Genomic DNA, 22172 nt, shown 5'->3' on the forward strand with positions numbered 1-22172 from the left:
CCCCACAGGCAGGGAGCTCTGCAGCTGTGCAGAGCTGCTGCTGTCTGTGCAAACCTGCGCTACCCGAAGCGAACTGCTGCGTAGCTCTGGTAGCTGGTAGTAAGTCTGGTAACCGGCAGACTGCGATGCAGCAGTCAGGGGACACGAGCAGCTGCATGTACAGCCACGTGATGTAAAGTGATAACCTGGTCCAAACTCACTAAACTCTCAACTGTTCAATGAATTTTGCTGCGTTCTCTCTGTACCAGCAGGGTTTTGTGCTAGATCAACCATTGTCTGTCCCCCTGACATCGTCTGTCCCCCCCCAGCTTAAAATTTGAATACAATCCTCGTACACTTTGACTACTTTGTCAGAAATGTGATCATCTACCTACCACACATGACTCAGATCCAAGCTGGTGACCCGGGAGCACACAGATTTGGTATTGAAAACTATGGCCTAAGAGGCAGGGTCAATCAGACTGTGTTTAGATAAAATGGTAAATCCAGTGTTAAGCCAGACTAGAGCCAGCGTAGCTGCTGAAATGATGCTAAACCTCTCCAATGATTCAAATACACATCTTTTTTCCTGCCTTCCTTCTGCTGACCAGCTGCCAGGATAGAAACCTGAAGGTGACAAACACTGCGTAGCTTCCTCCGCCAGCTTGACAGGGGTGTGGGTGTGGGTTTATGACTGTTTTGTAAGTCTTTGCTGCGGGGTGATAGGAGAATGCACGGTACTGCGTCCATGACTGTGGAACCATGATCCTGGTCCACACTGAGCTGTGCATTGCCAGACTACCCATGCAAACTAACCTGATGTCCCTTTGAAAACCTGGTCTGCAAGGGGAAATAAAAAGCAAGCAAGCAAGCAAGCGGGGAATCAGCAAACAATTGGTCTGAATCTCCTTCTCCAATCAAATCACTTTTATCGCTGGAAAATTATAACAAATGAAAAAATGTGCACTTCTGGAGAGCTGGTAGTCTGGTCCTTGCCACAGCAACGAACTCCACACAAGGCCGCAAGCAGAGGAAGGGAACTCACGTCTTTGCTAGTACTCCATACTGGCACAAAACTCATAAACTAACCCACAGAGCATCTGAAGACATGCAAAGGGGCAGTGGTTTTTTTTTGATTTGGCACTACTGGAAATCACAGAGGTGTTTTGTTTTTTTAATTTCCTTTGGCAATGAGTATTTTTTGAACAAAAATACGTTATTCTACAAACAGAACCTCTAATTGCATCATGCCAATTAACTCCTAGTTAATCTCATCTCAAATAAAGATGAGATTGAGATGATGCAATCATGAGAAAAATCAACTCGAACAGTTGCAATCTGGGCTTGGAAAGAGTAGCACAGATAAGCAACTGGGCTATGAATCCCTTTAAGAAACTGGAGACATGCTGCCTTCCCCTGTCAGCCCCAGTTCATTTGTCCAGAGCAGGCTGTAAAGCAGCTGGTGTTGGGGGACGTAATGTAATAAAAAAGCAGAGTCACTGCAATATCGTCCTGCTTAAAAAAAAAAAAAAAAAAAAGGCCATTTTGCAAATTACAAAAAATACTATTGATGAATAATGGATTTATCAGATTGGCAACCTGCTAGCAAGTGACCAGATCTGCATGCCTTACTCACAAAATATGGTGCTCATCTTATCCAAACCAGACACAGGGACTGGCCCAAGACGCGTGACAGAGAAGGATGACAGCAGATGAATGCTCCAAACACCAACAGCGAGAGACATTTGCTTTCCTGCCTGCAACCTTGGGAAGCTTCTGTGTAGTTAAGACAGAAGCACTGTTACATTAACCCTTGTGAAACCATTAGCAGGGCACATAGCAAGGCCCATCTGTTTACTCAGGCCTCTGCGAGGGGGGAGAGCTGCTGTTTTGTTGCTCTTTAAGCGTGAATGACACACGATTTAATGGGGAATTGAGAAACTTCTGGTTGTTGCACCAATATTAAAGCTGTGGTGAACTGCATTTTAATCTTTCAAATAGGCAGAGAGGTTAACTGACAGGCTTAATATTTCACAAACTAAAAAGCAAATAAATTAGCTATAATGAATTTACTTTATAATCAAGAACTAAAAATACACCTTCAACCACCACGTAACAAAAAGAATGAACAAATTACTAGTTTTTCGGTACACATGCAAAAAGACCATTTTATTTTACTAATACCTCCCAAAACTAGAACGTGTGAAGTGTAGCTTCTTGACCCGTGGCAGGGGTCTGCAGCAGTGCCTGCTCTCGCCCGCCTGCAGGGAGGCAGCTGTTTGTGTTGCGGTGGGAAAGCTGGGCACTGCACAGCTGGGCGCCGCACAGCCCCGCGCGGAACTGACAGCCCCTGTCCCAAGGAGCCTACATTTCAAGTACATGACTAGGGATAACAGATGGATAGAGATGGGAGCTGATTTAAACAGTGGGATACCAGACAGTCTGAAATCCCAGATGCTTACCCGCTCTCTAATATTGCCAAGTTAAAATTTCACAGTCTTACTGTCACAGCAGTCTTCACTCTGCTCTTTCTCACCGAGGAAGAGGAGTAGCGAGACCTTCGTGCGTGTTACAAAAGGGCTTCAGGCTGGAATTTGTTGCTGAGCCATATCCCCCAAGTGATGCATGCGATAAAATTACCCGGTTTCTCCATGTCTCCTTGCCGCTGGAAAAGTGGTTGTAGGTTGAGTTACACGTTCGGTAGCAAGGAACGGTGGAGTTCAGTATGCTGGGCACACAGTTTTGGAGGTCAGTGCTTAAACCTCTGAGTAGAGGCTGAGGCTCACTAGGGGCTTATATGGGCTTCAGGAGGTGGCCAGGACACCGCGACACATTTCCTCCGAGGAAAGCGAGCCTGAGGCACGCGGGATGGCTTAATGTAGCTCCCAAGCGAGAGCAGCAAAACAGAAGTAAGCTATTATGGTGAAACGGCCTCCACACCCAAGGACTCTTTTAAGTGCAGGATTCAGAAATAAAAACCCCAAATGCCAATATTGGGAAAAGCGCGGTTGAAGGCAGTCTGCAGTTGCTGCTAAAATTGCCACAGGGCCGTGACTCACACCGGGCTGCCACCGAAGCGGGGTGAAGAGCCCGGCTGCCGCTCCACCCCGTGGGCAGGCTGCCACTTCCGGGGCAGGATGCCGGGCGGCTACCGAATCGCCACCTTTCTGCCTGCCAGGCCACCCCCGTGCAAACTGCGGCAAGGCGAAACGTCCCCTACGTCCGCCGCTCCTTCCCTTTCCTCACCGCGGCATCACCAGACACAGCCGCCTTGGCGGTGGGCCTCCCCCCCCCTTGTGTACATGGAAATCTGGAGCCTCCAAAATATGTGCGGTTAAAAAAAACGTCGCATTAATCACTGAGTACAAATTAAGCAACGTTAATATGACAGTAGGGGTGATATGATTAGTAGCAATTCCTGTTTCTAGTAATAATTACTGTTTCTGTTCAGCTGCTCTGTCTAGCTTCTCTAAATTTTCCAGGCTGGTCTTCACACCTAGGAGAGCTAAACCTGCACCTTGCTTTAAAGAAAAGTGAGATTTGTGTCACCACATGATCCCAAGAGCGGTGGCTTTCAGACACGACACACTTGCAGGGTCTTGCAGCATGCTCTCAGCGCTGCTTCAAAGCGTCCTTTCCGCGCAGATTTATACCCAACATAGCCAAAGCTGTACGTGGTATACAGCCAGTAATGAAATCTGAAGTGTTAGGCGAAGCGTCAGCTTATTTCATGTTTTTGGGACTTTCTTACTTTACGGGCTATCAGTCGGGGGGGGGGGGGGGGGGCAGGCAGAGTCTGAAAGGTAACAAGAGTTCAAAAGCTCTGTTCCCAGACGCCTTCTTCTCCCCTTCCCCTTCCCGGGAGAAGCCGCGGGGATCCCAGGAAGTTCCTCTTCGGCACCTCCCCAAACACAGGGGCGGAACCGGCCGTAACGGCCGCGCCTCGGCCCGGCCCGCCGGGGGACAGCACCTGGGGGCGGAGCGGCAGCGGGGCGGGCCCAGCCCCGCGGCCGGCGGGAGGAGCCAGGCCGAGGAGGGGGCGGCCCGGAGCGGCACTGCCGGGATGGGAGCCTGAGAGGGGGCGAGTCCGCGTCCGAAGGAGCGCGGCTGCGGTCTCCCGCGGGGGCTGGTGCTGGCGGGGTTGAGCCCGCCATGGAGCCGGTGACCAGGTGGAGCCCGAAGCAAGTGGTGGACTGGACTAAGGGTAAGAGGGCGCCGGCCCGGCCCGGTTCGTGCCGCGGGGGCTTTGCGGTGTCGGGCTGAGAGTCGGGCTCCCGGTGGGGCGGCCGCATGGCCGGCGGGGCGAGAGGGGCCGCCGCCGGGCGCCTTTGTCAGCGCCGCGGCGGTGCCAGCCCCGGCCCCGGCTCCGTGGCCGCCCCGCCGGCTGAGCCCCGGGACTCCCCCGGCGTGGTGCTTGGGAGTTGGCGGCGTACCGCTCCCTCCTGACTTGTCTCCTTACCTGTTAGTGCACTGGTGCGTACTGCGCGTTGTGGGTTTTAGGGGCTTTTTTTTTTCGGAGGTGGGGAAGGGGGGAGGTGAGCTTTGCAGCGGGCTGCGTGAGGGTGGCTGGCTCGGGGTACATGTATGTGCAGTGGCGGCTCCCCGGGGCTCGGTCCCCTTCTTCTGCGGTCGTGCTGGCCAGTCTGCTTGCATAGAGATGGTAACCATTCTCCTTCAGGCAGATACAATAAGTTAACTTCCAGCTTTTCAAGCAAAAGCCGCTCGGTGGTCGAAAAAACTTCAATTTTGTAAGTTAAACAAAAACTTTATAAACTAGCCCAAGTAAGCAAGAACTCTTAATCCTGCTTAACGATGATGGGATTAAAACGCTGGGCTCCCGCTCGGAGAGTGGAATAGCGGCCCCTTCGTCTGTCTGTCCGTCCGTCCATCCCTCCCACCCCTCACCTCTGGTGCGTATGCTTGTTTCTCTCCCTCTCCCGCCTCTCAAAACTTCCTGCTCCGCTTCGGGGTTTGTTCACGGTGCCGACATAGCCGCGGGAAGCCTCCGCGGGACTGGCGGGTGAAGGGGGCGTTTGGGAAGCCTGCCCCTGCGTCCAGCTCCGGGAAGCTCTTTGGTGGGAGAGGGAAGGTGGGGACGAAGCGGGCGCTGGGTCGTGGGCCGTACCCGCGAAGTGCCCCGTTCCTGCCGGGGGGGGACTCCTGCAGCGTTGGGTTCACAGGCTTTGCTGGAGTGGAAGCTGGTGTGAAATGAGGAAAGCTTTCAGAGGTGAAAGCTTCCCTGGACCAGAAGCGGCATTTACTTAAGCAGCCATTACTCCTCTGTCTCGGGACCATAACGCTGATTAGACTGCGTGCCTGTGGTCAGCACTTGGCAGGGGTTCGGCTCAAGACTGAGGCAAATTTGGGAAGCGGGCTCATGTTTTCACGCAGCGCGAGATGGATACTCCCAGCCCTCCTGAGCGTGAACATGTGCACGAAGGGGCCGGTGCCAGCGAGGGACCGGCCAAGCAGCCGCTGTGAGAAGAGGATTCCACACAAACGCGCTGTGAAGTTACGCGTCAACATAGAAATAACTTCCACGGAAAGATCTCCTTTTTCTGATTGGTGTTGGTTTAAACAGGAGTGCATTGTTCCAATGAAATAAGCCTTTTGCTTTGGCATGTGGAATATTTATATAATGCTTTTACTTCATTGTGTCTTTTCTCTTGGGCGCTGAAAGTTTGTTACCTTGCCAGATTAAAGAGTAAACCTGCTAATCATTTTAAAAGGCTTTATTATACTTAAGCATGCTTGGCTTGCTTTCTCGCATAATTTATTTTACTCGCAGGTTCCTTGAACAGGTAACTCTTTACCTGGACCCTCAATTAGTGTTATGCAGAATAATTTGAGGGCTGGCTGTAGTTGGGAGGTGGATCTTCTGACTAATGCAAACACGTGTCCTTTGAAATGCAAAGGAATAAATTAAAGACTGCTGGTGACTTTTGTTTCTGCTGTTGTTTTTCAGTTTCTAGGTAAGCTTTCGACCTCTTTGGTGCACAGCGTCATTTTATGTCACTCCCTGCATGACAAGACTGTAATAAAGAAATAAGATGTGGAAAATTTGTCTTTATGGTTACGCTTTCATCTCTGCACATTAAAATTGACACTTTAGTAGCTAGCTAACAGCCTTATTAGCACGATGTTTCATAGTTTATTTTTAATCTGAAATGGTTAGCTACTGTGTAGTTCACAACCACTGGATTTTATGTTTGACCGAAGACCAATATTCTGTATGTTACCTTATGAATATTATATTTAATTCTTAAAGTTAGTTTTATAAAACAAATGACTGGAGGGGAGCTTATGCCATTTGTTTTCTTACACGTGCCATCTAGGAAGGGTGATACCATGATCTTCACTGAACTGGTCAAGCTCTGGGAGAAAGTATTTGGCTGGTGATATCCGCTGCCTGTAGTTAGTGCTGTGGTGCCATGGAGATGTATTCTAGAAGAATGACATAAATAACTGTGGTGGGAGATGCCAGGTCTCAGTGGGGAGATCAGTTTTGCAGATAATGATGCATGCTTATGGTACAACAATAAAAATATCTCGGAAAAATGTAGAGAGTAGTGGAAATAAGTGGTCTGACTTAGTCCATTTTAATTTTCAATGTAAAACTGAGAATATTTCTCCAGGAACCTTTTTTTTCCTTCCAAATCTTTTTACAATCAAACACCTATAAATTGATTTTTTTTTTTAATAACTTTACCAAACCAAAAGAAGCATGGAAACTTGCCCCTGTTCCATGAAACAACCCCCAAAAAGCAAAGTCCAAAAGTAAGCTGTATGACCACTGCTGGACAGTTAGCTTATTCACTCTTGGTGAACTGCCTTTTTTTCTAAGTGGCTTTTGAACTAACTTTTGTGGTAACTCTTACCCTGAAGAGTTTTGTTCTGTGATTTTTGAGCTGTTCACTCCTAGGTAAATACTGTAAATAGCATTTATCTAGAATGTAAAATAGAACCTATCAAGAATTAGTAGCCGAACATGAATATTTTTAGACTTTTGTAATCAGGTTTTAAATAAAAAGTGCTCTGTTCATTGTTACCAACAACAGCTGATACAAAATGCAGTTGCTTGTCTTCTCTTGCTAATTCAGACTAGAATGCTGCTATTTTTTGCGAACAAGGGTGTTTTTTCTGGCAGAGTGCGCTGTACTGACAGTAGCAGGCTATGAAGCTAATAAGAGTTGGTCTAGTTAAACGGAAGCTGCTGAGGAAGAGTTGCGCTTATACTCACTAGCCATTTTCTGTGCAGGTGAAGCGTTTCTCAAGCTTTGACCAAGGATGTGATAACTTTTTAGCTACACATCAATGTTTGAAAACTATCTGATATTTTTATAAGCACCTCCTCAATTTCTGTCTGGAAGAAGTAATGGTGTAGTTATAGGTTTCTCTTACAGCGTGACACAAATTCAAATAGTATTTAGGGTCCATATTCAGCAATGAAAAGGTACTTCTTTGGCTAGGATGCTGTGTTGATTTGACTTGTGGCTGGGTTGACATGGAGTTTACGCTCTTTGAGTGATATAGCCTGCACTGTTTTCCTGACTATACTGAGAAGATGTTTGTTTGTGGGTTTTTTTTTTTGTTTGGTTGGGTTTTTTTGAGTTGATCCTTGTTGGGGTATAAACTAACATCTGGATGGTGTTGCGGTTGATCTGTGGTCTGGCTGTTATGCAGGCAAAGCTGCTTACGGGCTCAAAGTCCTCACCTGTATCTCACAGCACTCCCTCCTGTGCCCGTGAGACTGAATTCCCCCAGAGCTCCTCAAGAGAGGGATTCCTGGAGTTACTGAGGTTATTGTGGGACAGGTGTACGGCCATGGAAGTTGTAGCACTGCTGGTATTTGATTGTAGGCTTGCAGTTTTCTGGGCTACCCTGGGTCCAGAAACCAGCAAGAACCCATTTAGTTCCATAGGGCTATGCACATGGAGAAGTCTGCAGCACAAAAGTGGCATAATTTTACTGGCGTAGCAACAACTTGGAGGAAAGAGAGTGATCTGATCATGTGGAGAAATGTTCTCTGGTCCTAGAAGCCCCTGGCTACTGAAAACCCCACAGCTAAGGTCATTCCTCAAAAGATGCGAGAGGAAGGAAAGCTGTGTATAGGATAGAGCCTCCTGTGTGAGAAATGTCACTGTCCTATTAGAGAACATCACTGTGCCTCCTCTTTGTTTGCTGTAGCCTGATCTGTCTCTTCCCCCTGCCCCCAGGCCTCACATACTTATGTGAGTTGTGACTTCAAGCCAAATTTTACACGGTAAAGACAGTTTGACGCGCTTGTGGTTAGAAGCCTCTGTTGTTGTGAGGCTCCGTTACAATTTGGCCTTTGTCGCTGTAGCTGTAGACTTAGCTAGCTGGGGATCATGCGTCTGCTCTGGTCTCTTCATTGTACTCCAGGTTCGGTTATTCCCTTCCTCAGTAGTTCATGGGTATCACTTATTCCTGTGCCTGTTATACCATGAAATACCCTGATTTCCATTCCTGGTAAAGCTTTCGGGCAGCTATATTTATTTATAGGCATGCCTGGGAGAAGAGGGAGAAATACGCTAATTTATTAATAGTTAGCAATTAATCGTGAGGGCCTGGTGTTCTTTTTTTAGGGCTATCTTGCTTACCCAGGGAGATTTCAACAAGGTCAGTCATGTTAACTGTGTGTGCCGGGAGCTGCAAACCATAGCTGGATTTTAGAAACAATTATGGGTAATGCATAGTGCTGGAGTTACTTTTTAGTCTTCCTTTTCTTTTTAGGTACTCTCAAGTGAATGCTGTTGTGTTCAAATTATTTGGGAAAATCTAACACTAAGAAACCCCTGGTTATTTTTTAAGACAAAGTATTTTGCTTTCAGTGAAGAAGAGCAGAGAGCTGCTCGTAACTGGGGCTGCAGAAGAATCTTTCCTCTCTTTACTTGGTTACTTTAAAAATACTTGTATAGAGTATTTGTTAAATAGATCAGAAAATGACACTGAATAACCACTCTTTGCAGATCTCAGCTGAAATTCTGAATATAGCTGGCCCATAATGTTTTACTAGCAAAAGGTGAATATACTAAATCTATTTATATTTATTTGTGGGTTGAAACAAAGTAAAAAGTTGCACAACGAGTTCATACTACTGCAGTCTTAAAATTATTCATTCATTGTTGCTAAGATTAGTGAATGTCTATGAAAAAAATAAACCAAAGTCGGCCTCTGTGTTCATGTGTTTAGATCGTGTTTTCATTTTTTTGCTGTGTTGCACTTTCTTGAGCTGCTTGTGGGTTCTGTGATTTTTTTTTAATTTTTTTTTTTTCCCCCCGATCTCTTCATGTTCACAGTCAGCTCTGTTTATTTGCTGTTAAGTTGCTGTTCAAACTATTTTAACCAAACATCAGAAAGTCTAAAAGTTGAATGCTGTCAGCATAACATCTGGAAGAGCAACATTTTAAATGCTAAAATCACAATGGGCATTAGTGGAAAGTTGATTGTAACCTTTGTAGAGGAATGTAGTGAAACTCTGACAATGAATTTTAGGTATACAAGGGTATATTTAGGTAGTACCTGAACATGGGTAGTAGTGTTAAGAGCAAAGATGCTTGCTCAGTGTAAACCAACTAGAGATGTAAGGCGGTATACTTATTAAGAGAAATGTCTTCTAACAGCTCAGTAGAAGGTGCAGGGATTGGCCAGTGGGTTGGTTGCTTTTTTCCTTCTTTCTTTAAAGCTTTTCCTTGAGTGACAGGAAGTCGTTTGTATCTGTTTTTGGAGATTTCTGTATGAAAAGCCTCATTTTTGATGAAATGTTGTGTGCATGTCAGATTTTCATAACTCTTGTTACATGTTCATTCCTTTCAGTTCTGCCTGGGACCCCATGTTTTCAGCCTGTAAATCATTTTGACCAAGGATCATGCCTCCCTCTGTACACTGTCTAGCACATTGCAAGAGCTAAGGGAAGATAAAGTACAGGGCACTGGATAAAATGCATGTTAAAATTGGTCGTGATTTTCTTAAGTAAAAGACCCTGACAAAAGGCTGTTATCCAACACATGCTACTAGATGAATTGCAGTTATGAGTGATGCGTGCATACAGCCTGTCAGCAAGTATTCAAAAGTATGTGGGTTTTTTTGGGTGGTGTTTGTTCTTTCCTTTTGATTTCTTAAATCTAAACTTCTGGATTGCCTGGTTTAAGTCATGGTCTAACAGATGAGCTCCTTCCAGGCACGTCAAACAGATGATGACTAGCGACAGTTAGGGGTTGCAGAAGAGGTGGCAAGACTGCTCAGTTTTCAGTTTGCTGCATCATCTTAGGACAAGATTTTCACTTATAGGGAAGCTTCACACAGAAGGTATGTTAATGAGTAAGTCCAAACAGTGCCTCTGCGAATTAAGTGGAAAAAGTTGATTACCATTGCATTTTTTCCATAAAAGCGATGATATTGGTCTTAATTTGTACCTTGCATTTTCCTAACAACGTTGCATGGTGAGGTCTCCCCTCCCTAGAGGGACGGTGTTTCCGCAGTGTCTCCTTGCTCTATCTTCCACATACCTCAAACATGTAAGTCCTGTCAAAAGGAGGAGGTAGTGAGGTACTGATGTTTTCAAGGCTAACCTGGGGAGAGGAGAGGAAGGGTGGACAGGAGTTAATGGAGCTGGGGCCTCTATAGCAACCTCTCATGTATTTACGGTAGTTCTTCAGGGCCCAGCCTCTTGTGGTCACGGGATTGCTCACAGATTTTAGTGTGTTTGTCCACAGGGCTGCAGTAAGAGATAGGAAATTCAAATAAAAATGCTGTTTGACTGTGGATCTCTGTCTGATGTTAGGAAGGGTATACAGTCCTTTTGTCTCTTGGGCTCTCATTACCAGAGTGAGATAGATGACTTTGGAGTCTGAGGCTATCATTCAGATCCCTACGCCACGCTTTCTTTGCACAAGGAAATTGCCTGCGGATTTCCATATGCCTGCCCCCATCTTTTCAGAGTATGAGCAATAACATTTCACAGCTTGGAGGATCTGTGGGAGGTACACTGAATCAGCCTGATCTGTTTCACTGGCTTAAGTATCTATTTTAATAGGTAATGAATGTTTAATGATATTGTGAAACGTAGCTAATTTTTATCAAATGTCACACATGCTGGACAAAACCAAGCATCTGTGTTTGATTTGGTGAGATCAAATCACTGACCTCTGTAGCTTTGGTCTACAGACATGCATTCAGTATCTGGCCAAATTATGTTATAATATTGCATCAGTGCTCAGTTCATGTAGTTTCTTGTACGTGCTTCTCTGATACCCCTTTACATGAAGACAGTTCTTTGTCACTGTAATGACAAAATCTCTTTAGTTTTTTGGACTGTTTCTTATGCTAGTAGTTAGGGGTAGGTAAGCAAAGCATCTGGTGTGCTGTTGCAATCAAAGCTCTGTGGCATAAATGTGATCTTATCTTGCTCCTTGATCAAAGGAAAGAACTCCGTTTAAAACTTAATTGGTGCTCATCAAGGGCTAAGGCTTCTGCTAAAGCAAGTGTTGGTACACACTTCTAGGCTAATGATCCTGACGTCTCTGTCTTGTGTGTGCAAAATGAATGTTGCTTAGGTTGCCATTCTTTTATCATTAATATCTTTCCTTATCTCACAGAGTCTTGTATTACTGGAATGAAGTTTGCTGGGTGAGTACTTTATGAAAAGCTCTGCAATATGCCCATTTTGTCATTAAATAAAAGGTATCTTGTCTGGTACAGATGCTTTCCTAGGCAGAACAGAAGGGAAGGGCTCAAGGTATTGCCTCCTTTGGATGTATTATGAGTCTAGCGGGCCGGTGACGCAGACTGGTTAAGGGCTTCTGTTGGGCTTTCTAGCTTTTGTAGCTTGTAAAAGACCCTTATCTAATAAGAGAGGATTTCTGCCTTCTGTTGTGATATTACTGCTATTGCCGGTTCCAAAGATGCTTTGTTCTGAGCTGCAGGTCTTGGCAGTACTTTTTCCTCCTCCTGAACTAGCATTATGAAAGAGCTGTATCCTTGCTGTGATGGCCAAAAGGCAACCCTCTGGTGACAGGTGGATATGTAAATAGAAGAATGAAAATCTACCAGTCTGTTTCATCGGGACAGCAATATAACTTCAGTGCCTTGAAAATTCAATTTTGAGTTGGCTGCTATCCCACTGTGGCAGGAGGCAGAACACTGTACCTGAGCAGGTATCTTAGCACTACACTGCTGAGAAGATGTGTGCTTCGCTATGGGGGTGGGGAGGGAGAAAGGGAACAATAAGGGATGAAGGCTTTTTTTTTTTCCTCCCTCCTATGTAGGACTTCCCCTGAGGAAGAAGGGCTATAAGAACAAGTTCAGACATGCCTGAAGAATGTGGACTGAAAAATATGTGCAGGGACCAGGGGATGGAGCTGTGTCTGGAGAGTATTGTAGAGGAAAAGTGCGAACCTAGTGAAAAGCGGATACCTACTCTGACATGAGTGGGGTTTTTTTTGCTTTTCTTTTCCACCCTGAATAGTTCTAGTGGTGATGTGTATTCACTGCTTCACTCGTCCATCCTTCGCAAGGTGCAGGATTCTTGCTGTTTGTATTGTTAGCTTCAACAAACTGAATTTTAAAAGGATTATGGCAAAACATAAAACTTAGTAATTATTGGCATTCCTAATGCAAGCTGTAATGGAAACTTTGGAAGAAAGAGGAGACAAAAGATAAATATGCTATAAATTCTGTGTGCTTGTATTTTTTTTTCCTTTAAAATTTGTAGTATTCCATGTAGTATTTGGACTTAGGCTGTACTCACCAGAGGATGCAATATTATACCTCTTGTGAAATATAACCCCTGTGTAAACATAAAAGCATCATAGTTATTTCCTTGTATTTAAAAACAATCCTTCATCTTTTCTCTAACTATACATACTTCACTATTTCAGACAATAACACTAAATAAATAAATCCATATGTGATTGAAACAAGAACTTGGAAAACAAACCTGCCAATAACATGTTTATTTCTTGCTGGTTTTGGTTGTGTCTCACAATAACATGTGTTAGACATCACTGCATTAAAAAAAAAGTTAAGAACGCAGTTTGCCCTCAGTTATGATTAGGATTTAACGGTAATCTTGGAGGAACACGTAATATTGGCATTTGACTGAGAATGAAATTAATTGCTTATTTGGGAGGATAGCTGTGGGTTTGATGCAGCAGTGCTGAAGCTGGAGCATTAAACTGGACTGAGATGGATGCTGTGCTTCCATAGCAGGTACTCGCTGACACTGGGGGCTTAGTAGAGGAGAATCTATTTATGGTCGCTCTTAGGATAGTTTCATGCTTCTTAAATGTTTCGCTGCTTACTACTTTATTAGTGTATATGTACTGTATATCCTACCAGATGCTGGCTGGTAGGATTCTGGCTAGTTGTGGTACTTTTATTCAGATTTTAAAAGTATCAAGGGAAGATGACTAGAGTAGCGCCTTGAGAAACAAAGTGTCTGGGGGCTGATGAAGTGTTCTTTTGGTGCCTTATGCAATTCTTATCTTGATTTAACCTTAAAGTATCATTATCTCAGTGTCCCTAGTGCTTCGCAGTCTTTATTTTATTCTTTCAGCACCCCTCTCAGTAGGAATTTGCTGTTATTTTCATTTTAAAGGTAGGGAGTTAACGTTATGAGGAATTTGGGGTATGCCTACCTTACGCAGTGCAGGTCCAACTAACCTGAAGTAGGTTATCTATGTAGTAGAAACAGCATTAGCATGATTGTCTTGGCTATTTTCATCCCCTAATGCAGTTACATTGCTTATAAACTCCTGAAATGTCCATTTGGGCTACTTCAAGTGTCCATTTATGGCTCTGCATTGTGGAGCATATGGTGAAAGAAAGTGATTTGCCTCTGGTCATACAGTGGGTGGCATTCAAGTCAGGATTAAGACATGATTAATTTAGATGTCTATACTCCTGTTACAGTCACTGGAGCCTAGAGAGTGGCTCAGCAGATCTTGTGCTCAGTGTCTGTTTCAGGGCGAGTTGAATCATGCTCTGGGCTCCATCAGGTACTGAGTAGGTCTCCGCTGAGTATCCTGGGAGTTCAAGCATGTCAGTTTCCAACCGGGTCCATCCCATGATGTCTGCAGCAGAGGAAGAAAACTTGCAGGCCCTGGTTCAGTGTTGTAGTTACTGGATCCTCCTTTCTCCGTCGGTCACCTGAGAACTGCTGGGGTGCAGGAAATCATAACAAATGAGGGGGCATGCTCATTTAAAAATTATGTGTATGCTGGCTTAAGAAAATAGAGCATGGCTGCATTTAGGGTTGTTGGAATACTACTAGTCAATAGGCATCTGATGTACAAAAGAGTTGTTGAATGTAATCAGTGTGATCTGTATGTGGGAGAGCTGTAATTATCTCGTGCTATTCAGCATCTGATGAAAAATTTGGTATATTTTAACACAGAGTTCTTAAAATATTGCATGTGAGAGTAATAACAGATGCAAATGTGATAATAACTGACCTCTTCTGTCCTTTCTGCTTTGTTTAGCTCTGGTGCAGTGTCTTTAATCGGTGGGCTACTTTGTAAAGCTACGTAGAAAGATGAGCAGCACCACGTGTTATTGCATGAAAAGGCAGCATCTAACAACTGTAATTGAATCAGGGGTAGCTGACACTTTTTAGATCTTTGTGGTATAATTAGAAACACTTGGAGCAGCCTTCTGGGGCTACTTTGGATTCTTTTTACAGCAGAAACCCTCCTATCTTACGGTGCTAGCCATGATGGGAAACTAGTTGGAAAATTATGTTTTCCATTGATGCTGCTGGACCCAAACCTTTGGTGAAGTAGCTAGTCTTGAATATTTTGGGAAGCTGTTTAATATTTTGTCGTCTTAGACCACATCACGGTGCCTAGGTTCCAAGCTAGTGAGCATCTCTGATGTATAAAATTGTCTGTTGAAACAGGGCAATTGACAGTTGTACACTGGGATGTGGCCACAGTACACTAGCAACACTGTATGTCAGCTTTTAGCGTTGTAAGATTAGTACCGGCTTCTCAGGGCCGTATACTTGGAGAGGAATTTCAGCTCCCAATAGAGTCAGTCCCGTGATAGGCATGCCTGGAGACTTTCGTTGAGCCGTCATTCACAGAAGTACTCGTTTCCCAGATTGTCAGTTTCTATGTACGTTTACAGGTTTTGCTCAGATTAACAGGGCTTGGTTGCTGCAGAATACTGAATGGACTGTGTGGTTTCTAACCCATGTATAATTGAGCATAATGCATGTAACTTTATTGTCCAGTATCATCCTCAATTTTCCAAGGGTTAAGAGTATGTTGAAATGATAGTTGGAAACTTAGTTAATTATCTCTTGTGGCTTTACTGAAATATATCTTGCTCTTTAATATTTCTCCCTGTCATTGCGTGTTCTCAAATATCTGTAAACTCTTGAAAGCTAGTTTTCTATTAAGATTTAAACTATTTTCATTCTGCCTGCAGCATCCCCCTAGCAGCTTTGTTAGCCATATATGCAAGGGCCCTCCCTAGAGATGCTTCTGGCATCTAGGAATTATGCACCCTCTGGAAGCTGCACCACTAAAGTTCTACTCTGTAACAGATCTTTCAAAAAAAAAAAAAAGCCAAAAAACCAAAACAAACCAAATAAAACTCAGTTTAGCTGAAATGCAGTGAGAAGGAAGTAGCCATCAATCGAATTGACTGACTTTCCTACAAATATCTGATGGGTGCTTTGCTGTGCCTTAAAAGTATCAGGAAGACTTGTTTGGAGCTTCAGCAGAGGGTCAGAAATATCTTGTCACTACCCTACTAAGAGGGTGGAATATCAGCTCACACTTTTGCCTCTTCATAATCACAAAAAGTACTGTATGAAGTTGTCAGATGGAGTGGCTGTGAATAGATATAGGGCTCTTTCCTGCCCTCCTCTGCTCCACTTTACATCTAGGAAGGAGGTAGGGCTCCTCATAGAATCATAGAATCATTGAGGTTGGAAAAGACCTCTAAGATCATCGAATCCAACCGTCGACCCAACACCACCACCCACTAAACCATGTCCCTAAGTGCCTCATCTACTCGTCTTTTAAATACCTCCAGGGATGGGGACTCCACCACTTCCCTGGGCAGCCTGTTCCAATGTTGAACCACTCTTCCAGTACAGAAATTTTTCCTCATGTCCAATCTAAACCTCCCCGGGCACAAGTTGAGGCCATTTCCTCTCGTCCTATCACTAGTTACTTGGGAGAAGAGACCGACACCCGCCTCGCTACAACCTCCTTTCAGGTAGTTGTAGAGAGCGATGAGGTCTCCCCTCAGCCTCCTTTTCTCCAGGCTAAACAACCCCAGTTCCCTCAGCTGCTCCTCAGAAGACTTGTTCTCTAGACCCTTCACCAGCTTTGTTGCCCTTCTCTGGACACGCTCCAGCACCTCAATGTCCTTCTTGTAGTGAGGGGCCCAAAACTGAACACAGTATTCGAGGTGCGGCCTCACCAGTGCCGAGTACAGGGGCACGATCACTTCGCTACTCCTGCTGGCCACACCATTTCTGATACAGGCCAGGGTGCTGTTGGCCTTCTTGGCCGCCTGGGCACACTGCCGGCTCATGTTCAGCCGGCTGTCGACCAACAACCCAGGTTCTTTTCCGCTGGGCAGCTTTCTAGCCACTCTTCCCCACTCTTCTTCTCCTGGTCAGGTTAGTGGTATTTTGAACTTGTGTATGATTCAGACAGAGCCCTCGGTCAGCTTTGCCACTGTTGATCTTAGATGCCTTTGGCTTTCTTACGGTTGGGATGTTGCACCTGAACTCTGATGAGGTCTCTGCTACTTTAGGAAGTAGCATCATCACTGCACATCTAACTAGGGCTGTAAGATGATGTGGAATAATGAAAATGTGTCAGGCAGCTAATTGTTTAAAGCAATTATAAAAATATGGGGAAGCTGAGAGATTTGGTCATTGACTGCTCAGTGATAAACCTTGTTTTTTGACATAGTCTGTTCAAAGGAAGCTGAGATGCTTCAGCGATATGCTTTAAAATGCCTATGGTATTGAGTGCCTCAAGGCAGGTCTGTACTGTCACTGGGACAAAGTTATCAGTGTGTTTTCCTGCTGCAAAGTTTTGTTTGGGTGTTTTTTTTGTCTAGCTAGGTGTGCTAACCCTACCAGTCTTTTCTTCCATCCTCTCTGCTGCTGCCTTTATTGCTTCAAATATACACTGGCTGCTTTCCCTCTCAGAGATCTTTGTGGCCAGGACTTCTCCTAGCCTTGCTCTGCACATCTTCCCTCACCTGTTGTTGGGAACTCAACAACTACTTTACCTGAACACCTTTAAGCTTTCTCATCCTTTTCACATTGCTGTGAAGTTCTCCTCAAAGCTGTCAGCTGTGATGGCATCAACCTTCCCAGACCTTTGCAGGTGAAGGGCAATGGCTAGCGCAGTGAAATGGTTTCCTGTCCAATGGGGTGGAGTGTCATTCCTTGTCTTATGTTCCTTTCTGTGTTTCAAGCTCCCCTTGGACAGGGGTTGGAATTTTTGTTCTTTGGTCTTGAGGGTCCTTGTGTGTCCTGGCTTATGGAAGGGACTCCGATGTGCTATATAAAATAATGCAAACAATAACTTTTAAGAAACTAGAACTCCTGATGTAAATGTTGTGGGGATTTTTAACATGAAGTAATGTTTGCATCCAAGTAGAATCATAGAATCATTAAGGTTGGAAAAGACCTCTAAGATCATCGAGTCCAACCGTCGACCCAACACCACCATGCCCACTAAACCATGTCCCTAAGCGCCTCATCTACACGTCTTTTAAATACCTCCAGGGATGGGGACTCAACCACTTCCCTGGGCAGCCTGTTCCAATGTTGAACCACTCTTTCAGTACAGAAATTTTTCCTCACGTCCAATCTAAACCTCCCCTGGCGCAACTTGAGGCCATTTCCTCTCGTCCTATTGCTAGTTACTTGGGAGAAGAGACCGACACCCGCCTCGCTACAACCTCCTTTCAGGTAGTTGTAGAGAGCGATGAGGTCTCCCCTCAGCCTCCTTTTCTCCAGGCTAAACAACCCCAGTTCCCTCAGCCGCTCCTCATAAGACTTGTTCTCCAGACCCTTCACCAGCCTCGTTGCCCTTCTCTGGACACGCTCCAGCACCTCGACGTCCTTCTTGTAGTGAGGGGCCCAAAACTGAACACAGTATTCGAGATGTGGCCTTACCAGTGACGAGTACAGGGGCACGACCACTTCCCTACTCCTGCTGGCCACACTATTTCTGATACAGGCCAGGATGCCATTGGCCTTCTTGGCCGCCTGGGCACACTGCCGGCTCATGTTCAGCCGGCTGTCGACCAGCACCCCCAGGTCCTTTTCTGCTGGGCAGCTTTCCAGCCACTCTTCCCCAAGCCTGTAGCGCTGCATGGGGTTGTTGTGACCCAAGTGCAGGACCCGGCGCTTGGCCTTGTTGAACCTCATCCAGTTGGCCTCGGCCCATCGATCCAGCCTGTCCAGGTCCCTCTGCAGAGCCTTCCTAAAGATATTGAACAAGACCGGCCCCAAAACTGAGCCCTGGGGAACACCGCTTGTGACCGGCCACCAGCTGGATGTAACTCCATTCACCACAACTCTCTGGGCCCGGCCATCCAGCCAGCTTTTTACCCAGCGCAGAGTCCACCTGTCTAAGCCGTGAGCCGTCAGCTTCTCTAGGAGAATGCTGTGGGAGACAGTGTCAAAGGCCTTGCTGAAGTCCAGGTAGACCACATCCACAGCCTTTCCCTCATCCACTAGGCGGGTCACCTGGTCATAGAAGGAGATCAGGTTGGTCAAGCAGGACCTGCCTCTCATGAACCCGTGCTGGCTGGGCCTGATCCCCTGGTTGTCCCGCACATGCCTTGTGAGCGCCCTCAAGATGAACAGCTCCATAACCTTCCCCGGCATCAAGATCAGGCTGACAGGCCTGTAGTTCCCTGGATCCTCCTTCCGGCCCTTCTTGTAGATGGGCGTCACATTGGCAAGCCTCCAGTCATCCGGGACCTCCCCCGTTAACCAGGACTGCTGATAAATGATGGAGAGTGGCTTGGCAAGCTCCTCCACCAGCTCTCTCAGCACCCTCGGGTGGATCCCATCTGGCCCCATAGACTTGTGAGCGTCCAGGTGGCGTAGCAGGTCGTTGACTGCTTCCTCTTGGATTATGGGGGGAATAACACAGTAATGACAGTGTCTCCTAGGAGAATCCAGTAGTGACTCCTGGAGATCTGTCTATGATGGGAAGAGGTATGCACCATCAGCATTTTTCAGTTAATGTCATTCAGCTTGCTATGATGTATTAATGTGATTAGCAGGTGCTGATGGCTGGTGATTCTCACGTGCCTGTACTTACACCTCCCTGGTGACTGTGAGATTGTAAGGTGCTGGTCATAAATGTTTCGTAACAGTGTAGGAGGTTGTCATCTAAAAGGCTGGCTATCTGGCAACTACATCAGCTGTTGCCTTACAGCAAACTGCTCCCTGACTAGCTAGCTCATGGGTGTAACAGTAATCACAGTGTTTGCAAGGGTGCATACACAAAGGAGAGGCAGATGTGAGTAATGGACCTTGCTGCAATCAGCCAAAACAGTTCCACATGGTGGTGTGAGAAGGCAGCCAAACCAAATTAAAGGGATCACCCCATTTCTTCTTGGGAGCCAAGAGGCAGGCAGTTTTGCAATGTTCCCTCTTGTTTCCATTGTGGGAACAGGCATCAGAGCGTTAATTACCAGAGTTCAAGAAAAGGAGCTCTTGTGACTAATGAACTACTGCTTCAACCACAAAACCTTGAAACTTTTAAAAGGCAAGCTCTTAATTGCATGTTTGAGATGAAGGCCCTAGGGCGGGGGGTTGTTACACTGTATTAACTACATAAAGTTATCAGGCTCACAGGCTTCAGTGTGCTAGAGACACAAACAAGTAATGTAGAGTGTACTGTTACTGCTTTTAGAAAATTAAATGACTTTGTGCTTGACCTGTTGAAGGATAGTATTTATTTTTAGGGCCAGCAAAGGCTTTTTTTCTTTTTACTTGATAAGGAGTATAAAAATTACTCTTGCTGCAAAGATGTTGACCTATTTTCCCCATGTAAGGGGCCTAACCTATTAAAGTTGACAAGCCGTGGAGGCAGCCACCTTAGGAAGTATGCTTCAAAGGGGACAGTGCTTTTGTTGCCTCTAGTCAGTGTGTCACTACTGTTATCAATATTAATATTGCATGTGATTGAATTCTGTACTCACACTTGCTTCCATTATTCCTTTGGAAGAGTATTTATCCATGCTGTTGTGAAGAAGTTGTTAGCAACAGTAAACCAGATGGGCAGAGGCTTGGTGATGGGATGTATGAGCTGATGGAAGTCCAGCTCTGGATAAAGTGGATTGAAGTTTTGATTTTTGTCTCTGAGTGGAATGGGTTGGTTTGTTTGTTAAGTTGGGTTGTTGCTTTGCCAGGGAGTTTTGCTATGCAGTCTTTTCTAAAGGCTTCCCTCGCTGGAGTTTTTGGCATGGAGAGTGCGGCTGCGTGGGGGTCTGGCCTGTCCCCTCTGTCCCAAAGCTGCCCAGGCCCAGCCAGTTTCCCCGCTAGGAAGAGGGTGTCAGCTTTGATTTGATCTCTTTAGGTAGCTTGGAAATAAGGCTCTGTAATACTTGAGATAAAGTATGAATCCAGGAGAGAGGCTGCTGAGGCAGCTTTAAGTTGGTCAAAACAAACAAATAACTGTATTTGAATAAAACTTCTGATATTTCTGGATTGAATGTAATATCTCTTTATCAGTGGGCAAACTGCTGCTTCTAAGTTTCCATGCCTTTCAGTTTGTCATGGTTTAACCTCAGCCAGCAACTGAGCACCATGCAGCCGCTCACTCACTCTTCCCCCCCCTTGGTGGTACGGGGGAGAGAATTGGAAGAGTAAAAGTAAGAAAACTCGTGGGTTGAGATAAAAACAGTTTAATAATTGAAATAAAGTAATAATAATAATAAAAGAATATACATAGCAAGTGATGCACAACGCAGTTGCTCACCACCTGCTGACCGATGCCCAGCCAGTCCCCGAGCAGCGGCCCCCCGGCCAGCTTTCCCCCAGTTTATGTACTGAGCATGACGTCACATGGTATGGAATGTCCCTTGGGCCAGTTTGGGGCAGCTGTCCTGGCTGTGCCCCCTCCCAGCTTCTTGTGCACCTCCAGCCTTCTCAGTCAGTAGAGCATGGGAAGCTGAAAAGTCCTTGACAAGTGTAAGCACTGCTCAGCAACAACTAAAACATCGGTGTGTTACTAACATTATTCTCATCCTAAATCCAAAACACAGCACTGTACCAGTTACTAGGAAGAAAATTAACTCTATCCCAGCTGAAACCAAGACACAGTTTCATACAGTCTTTATACCCATCAGATGGCACTTTTACAAAAATGATGCAGCTTTTAAAGATGGGAAGGGAGAGGGAGGAGAGAAAAAAAAATTGTAAATTTTTAAAGGAGTTTTGTAACTTTTTACATGTTTTGAATTAATGGCTCTAGTAAGTCCATTCTGTGATTAAGGTAACTATAACTCCTTTGAAAGATCAGGAGAAGAGGAGAGCATATCATATTTCAGTTTTTCTCTAGAAAGTTATGTTGAAGACAAGATAAGTATTTGTTAGAATAAAGTGGCTAGGCTTCTTCCAAATCTGTATTTCAAGGACCAGCAAAGCTTCGAGAATTTTACAGTGCTCGTGAAATATAACTTCGTTCTTCTTTTTACCCCATGCTTCTCTTCAAGTATAATGTTAGTCACGGAGCTACATAAGGCACACAGTTTCACATGAAACCTTGCATTTACTACTTCTCATTATTTCTACTCTTTGTACTGATTTGCAAAAAACACTGAAGTTTGTAATAGCTGGTAGTGGACAGCATAAAACCTCTGAGCACCAACAGGATGCTTGATTTTTTTTTTTTTTAAAACAATGCTATTTGAAAGGTAAACAGAGGAGCAGTAAGTAGAAGAAAAATAAGAAATGAATGTCTAGGTGACCCTAGAAATAGAAATTGGAGAGGGGAGCATATTGTATTTAAAAAACAGGTGCAAAAATGATTGCACCCACTGTTTTTAGGACAGTATTTGCATCCGTTTGTTTCTAGCCTGTTTTTTCACTTGTTTCAGAGACTTCTGGATCGAGTTAATTCTTTGTGATTAACTACTGTGTTAAGAGTAAGTGCAGTCATCCCTCCCCTGCT

The 22172-nt window shown here is 45.1% G+C and overlaps 1 protein-coding gene across 1 annotated transcript in view; it reads left to right on the forward strand.

Moving 5' to 3' along the window:
- Nucleotides 1-4036: 4036 nt before the first annotated feature.
- Nucleotides 4037-22172, forward strand: part of CNKSR3 (CNKSR family member 3) — a 62390-nt gene continuing 44254 nt past the window's right edge. Inside the window, exon 1 of the mRNA XM_076333821.1 lies at nucleotides 4037-4183. Coding sequence (XP_076189936.1) covers nucleotides 4132-4183 — 52 coding nt within the window. The 5' untranslated portion in view covers nucleotides 4037-4131. The remainder of the gene's footprint in view (nucleotides 4184-22172) is intronic.

The sequence above is a fragment of the Aptenodytes patagonicus genome, chromosome 3 (genome assembly GCF_965638725.1).
Source record: "Aptenodytes patagonicus chromosome 3, bAptPat1.pri.cur, whole genome shotgun sequence".
Taxonomy (NCBI): Eukaryota; Metazoa; Chordata; class Aves; order Sphenisciformes; family Spheniscidae; genus Aptenodytes; species Aptenodytes patagonicus.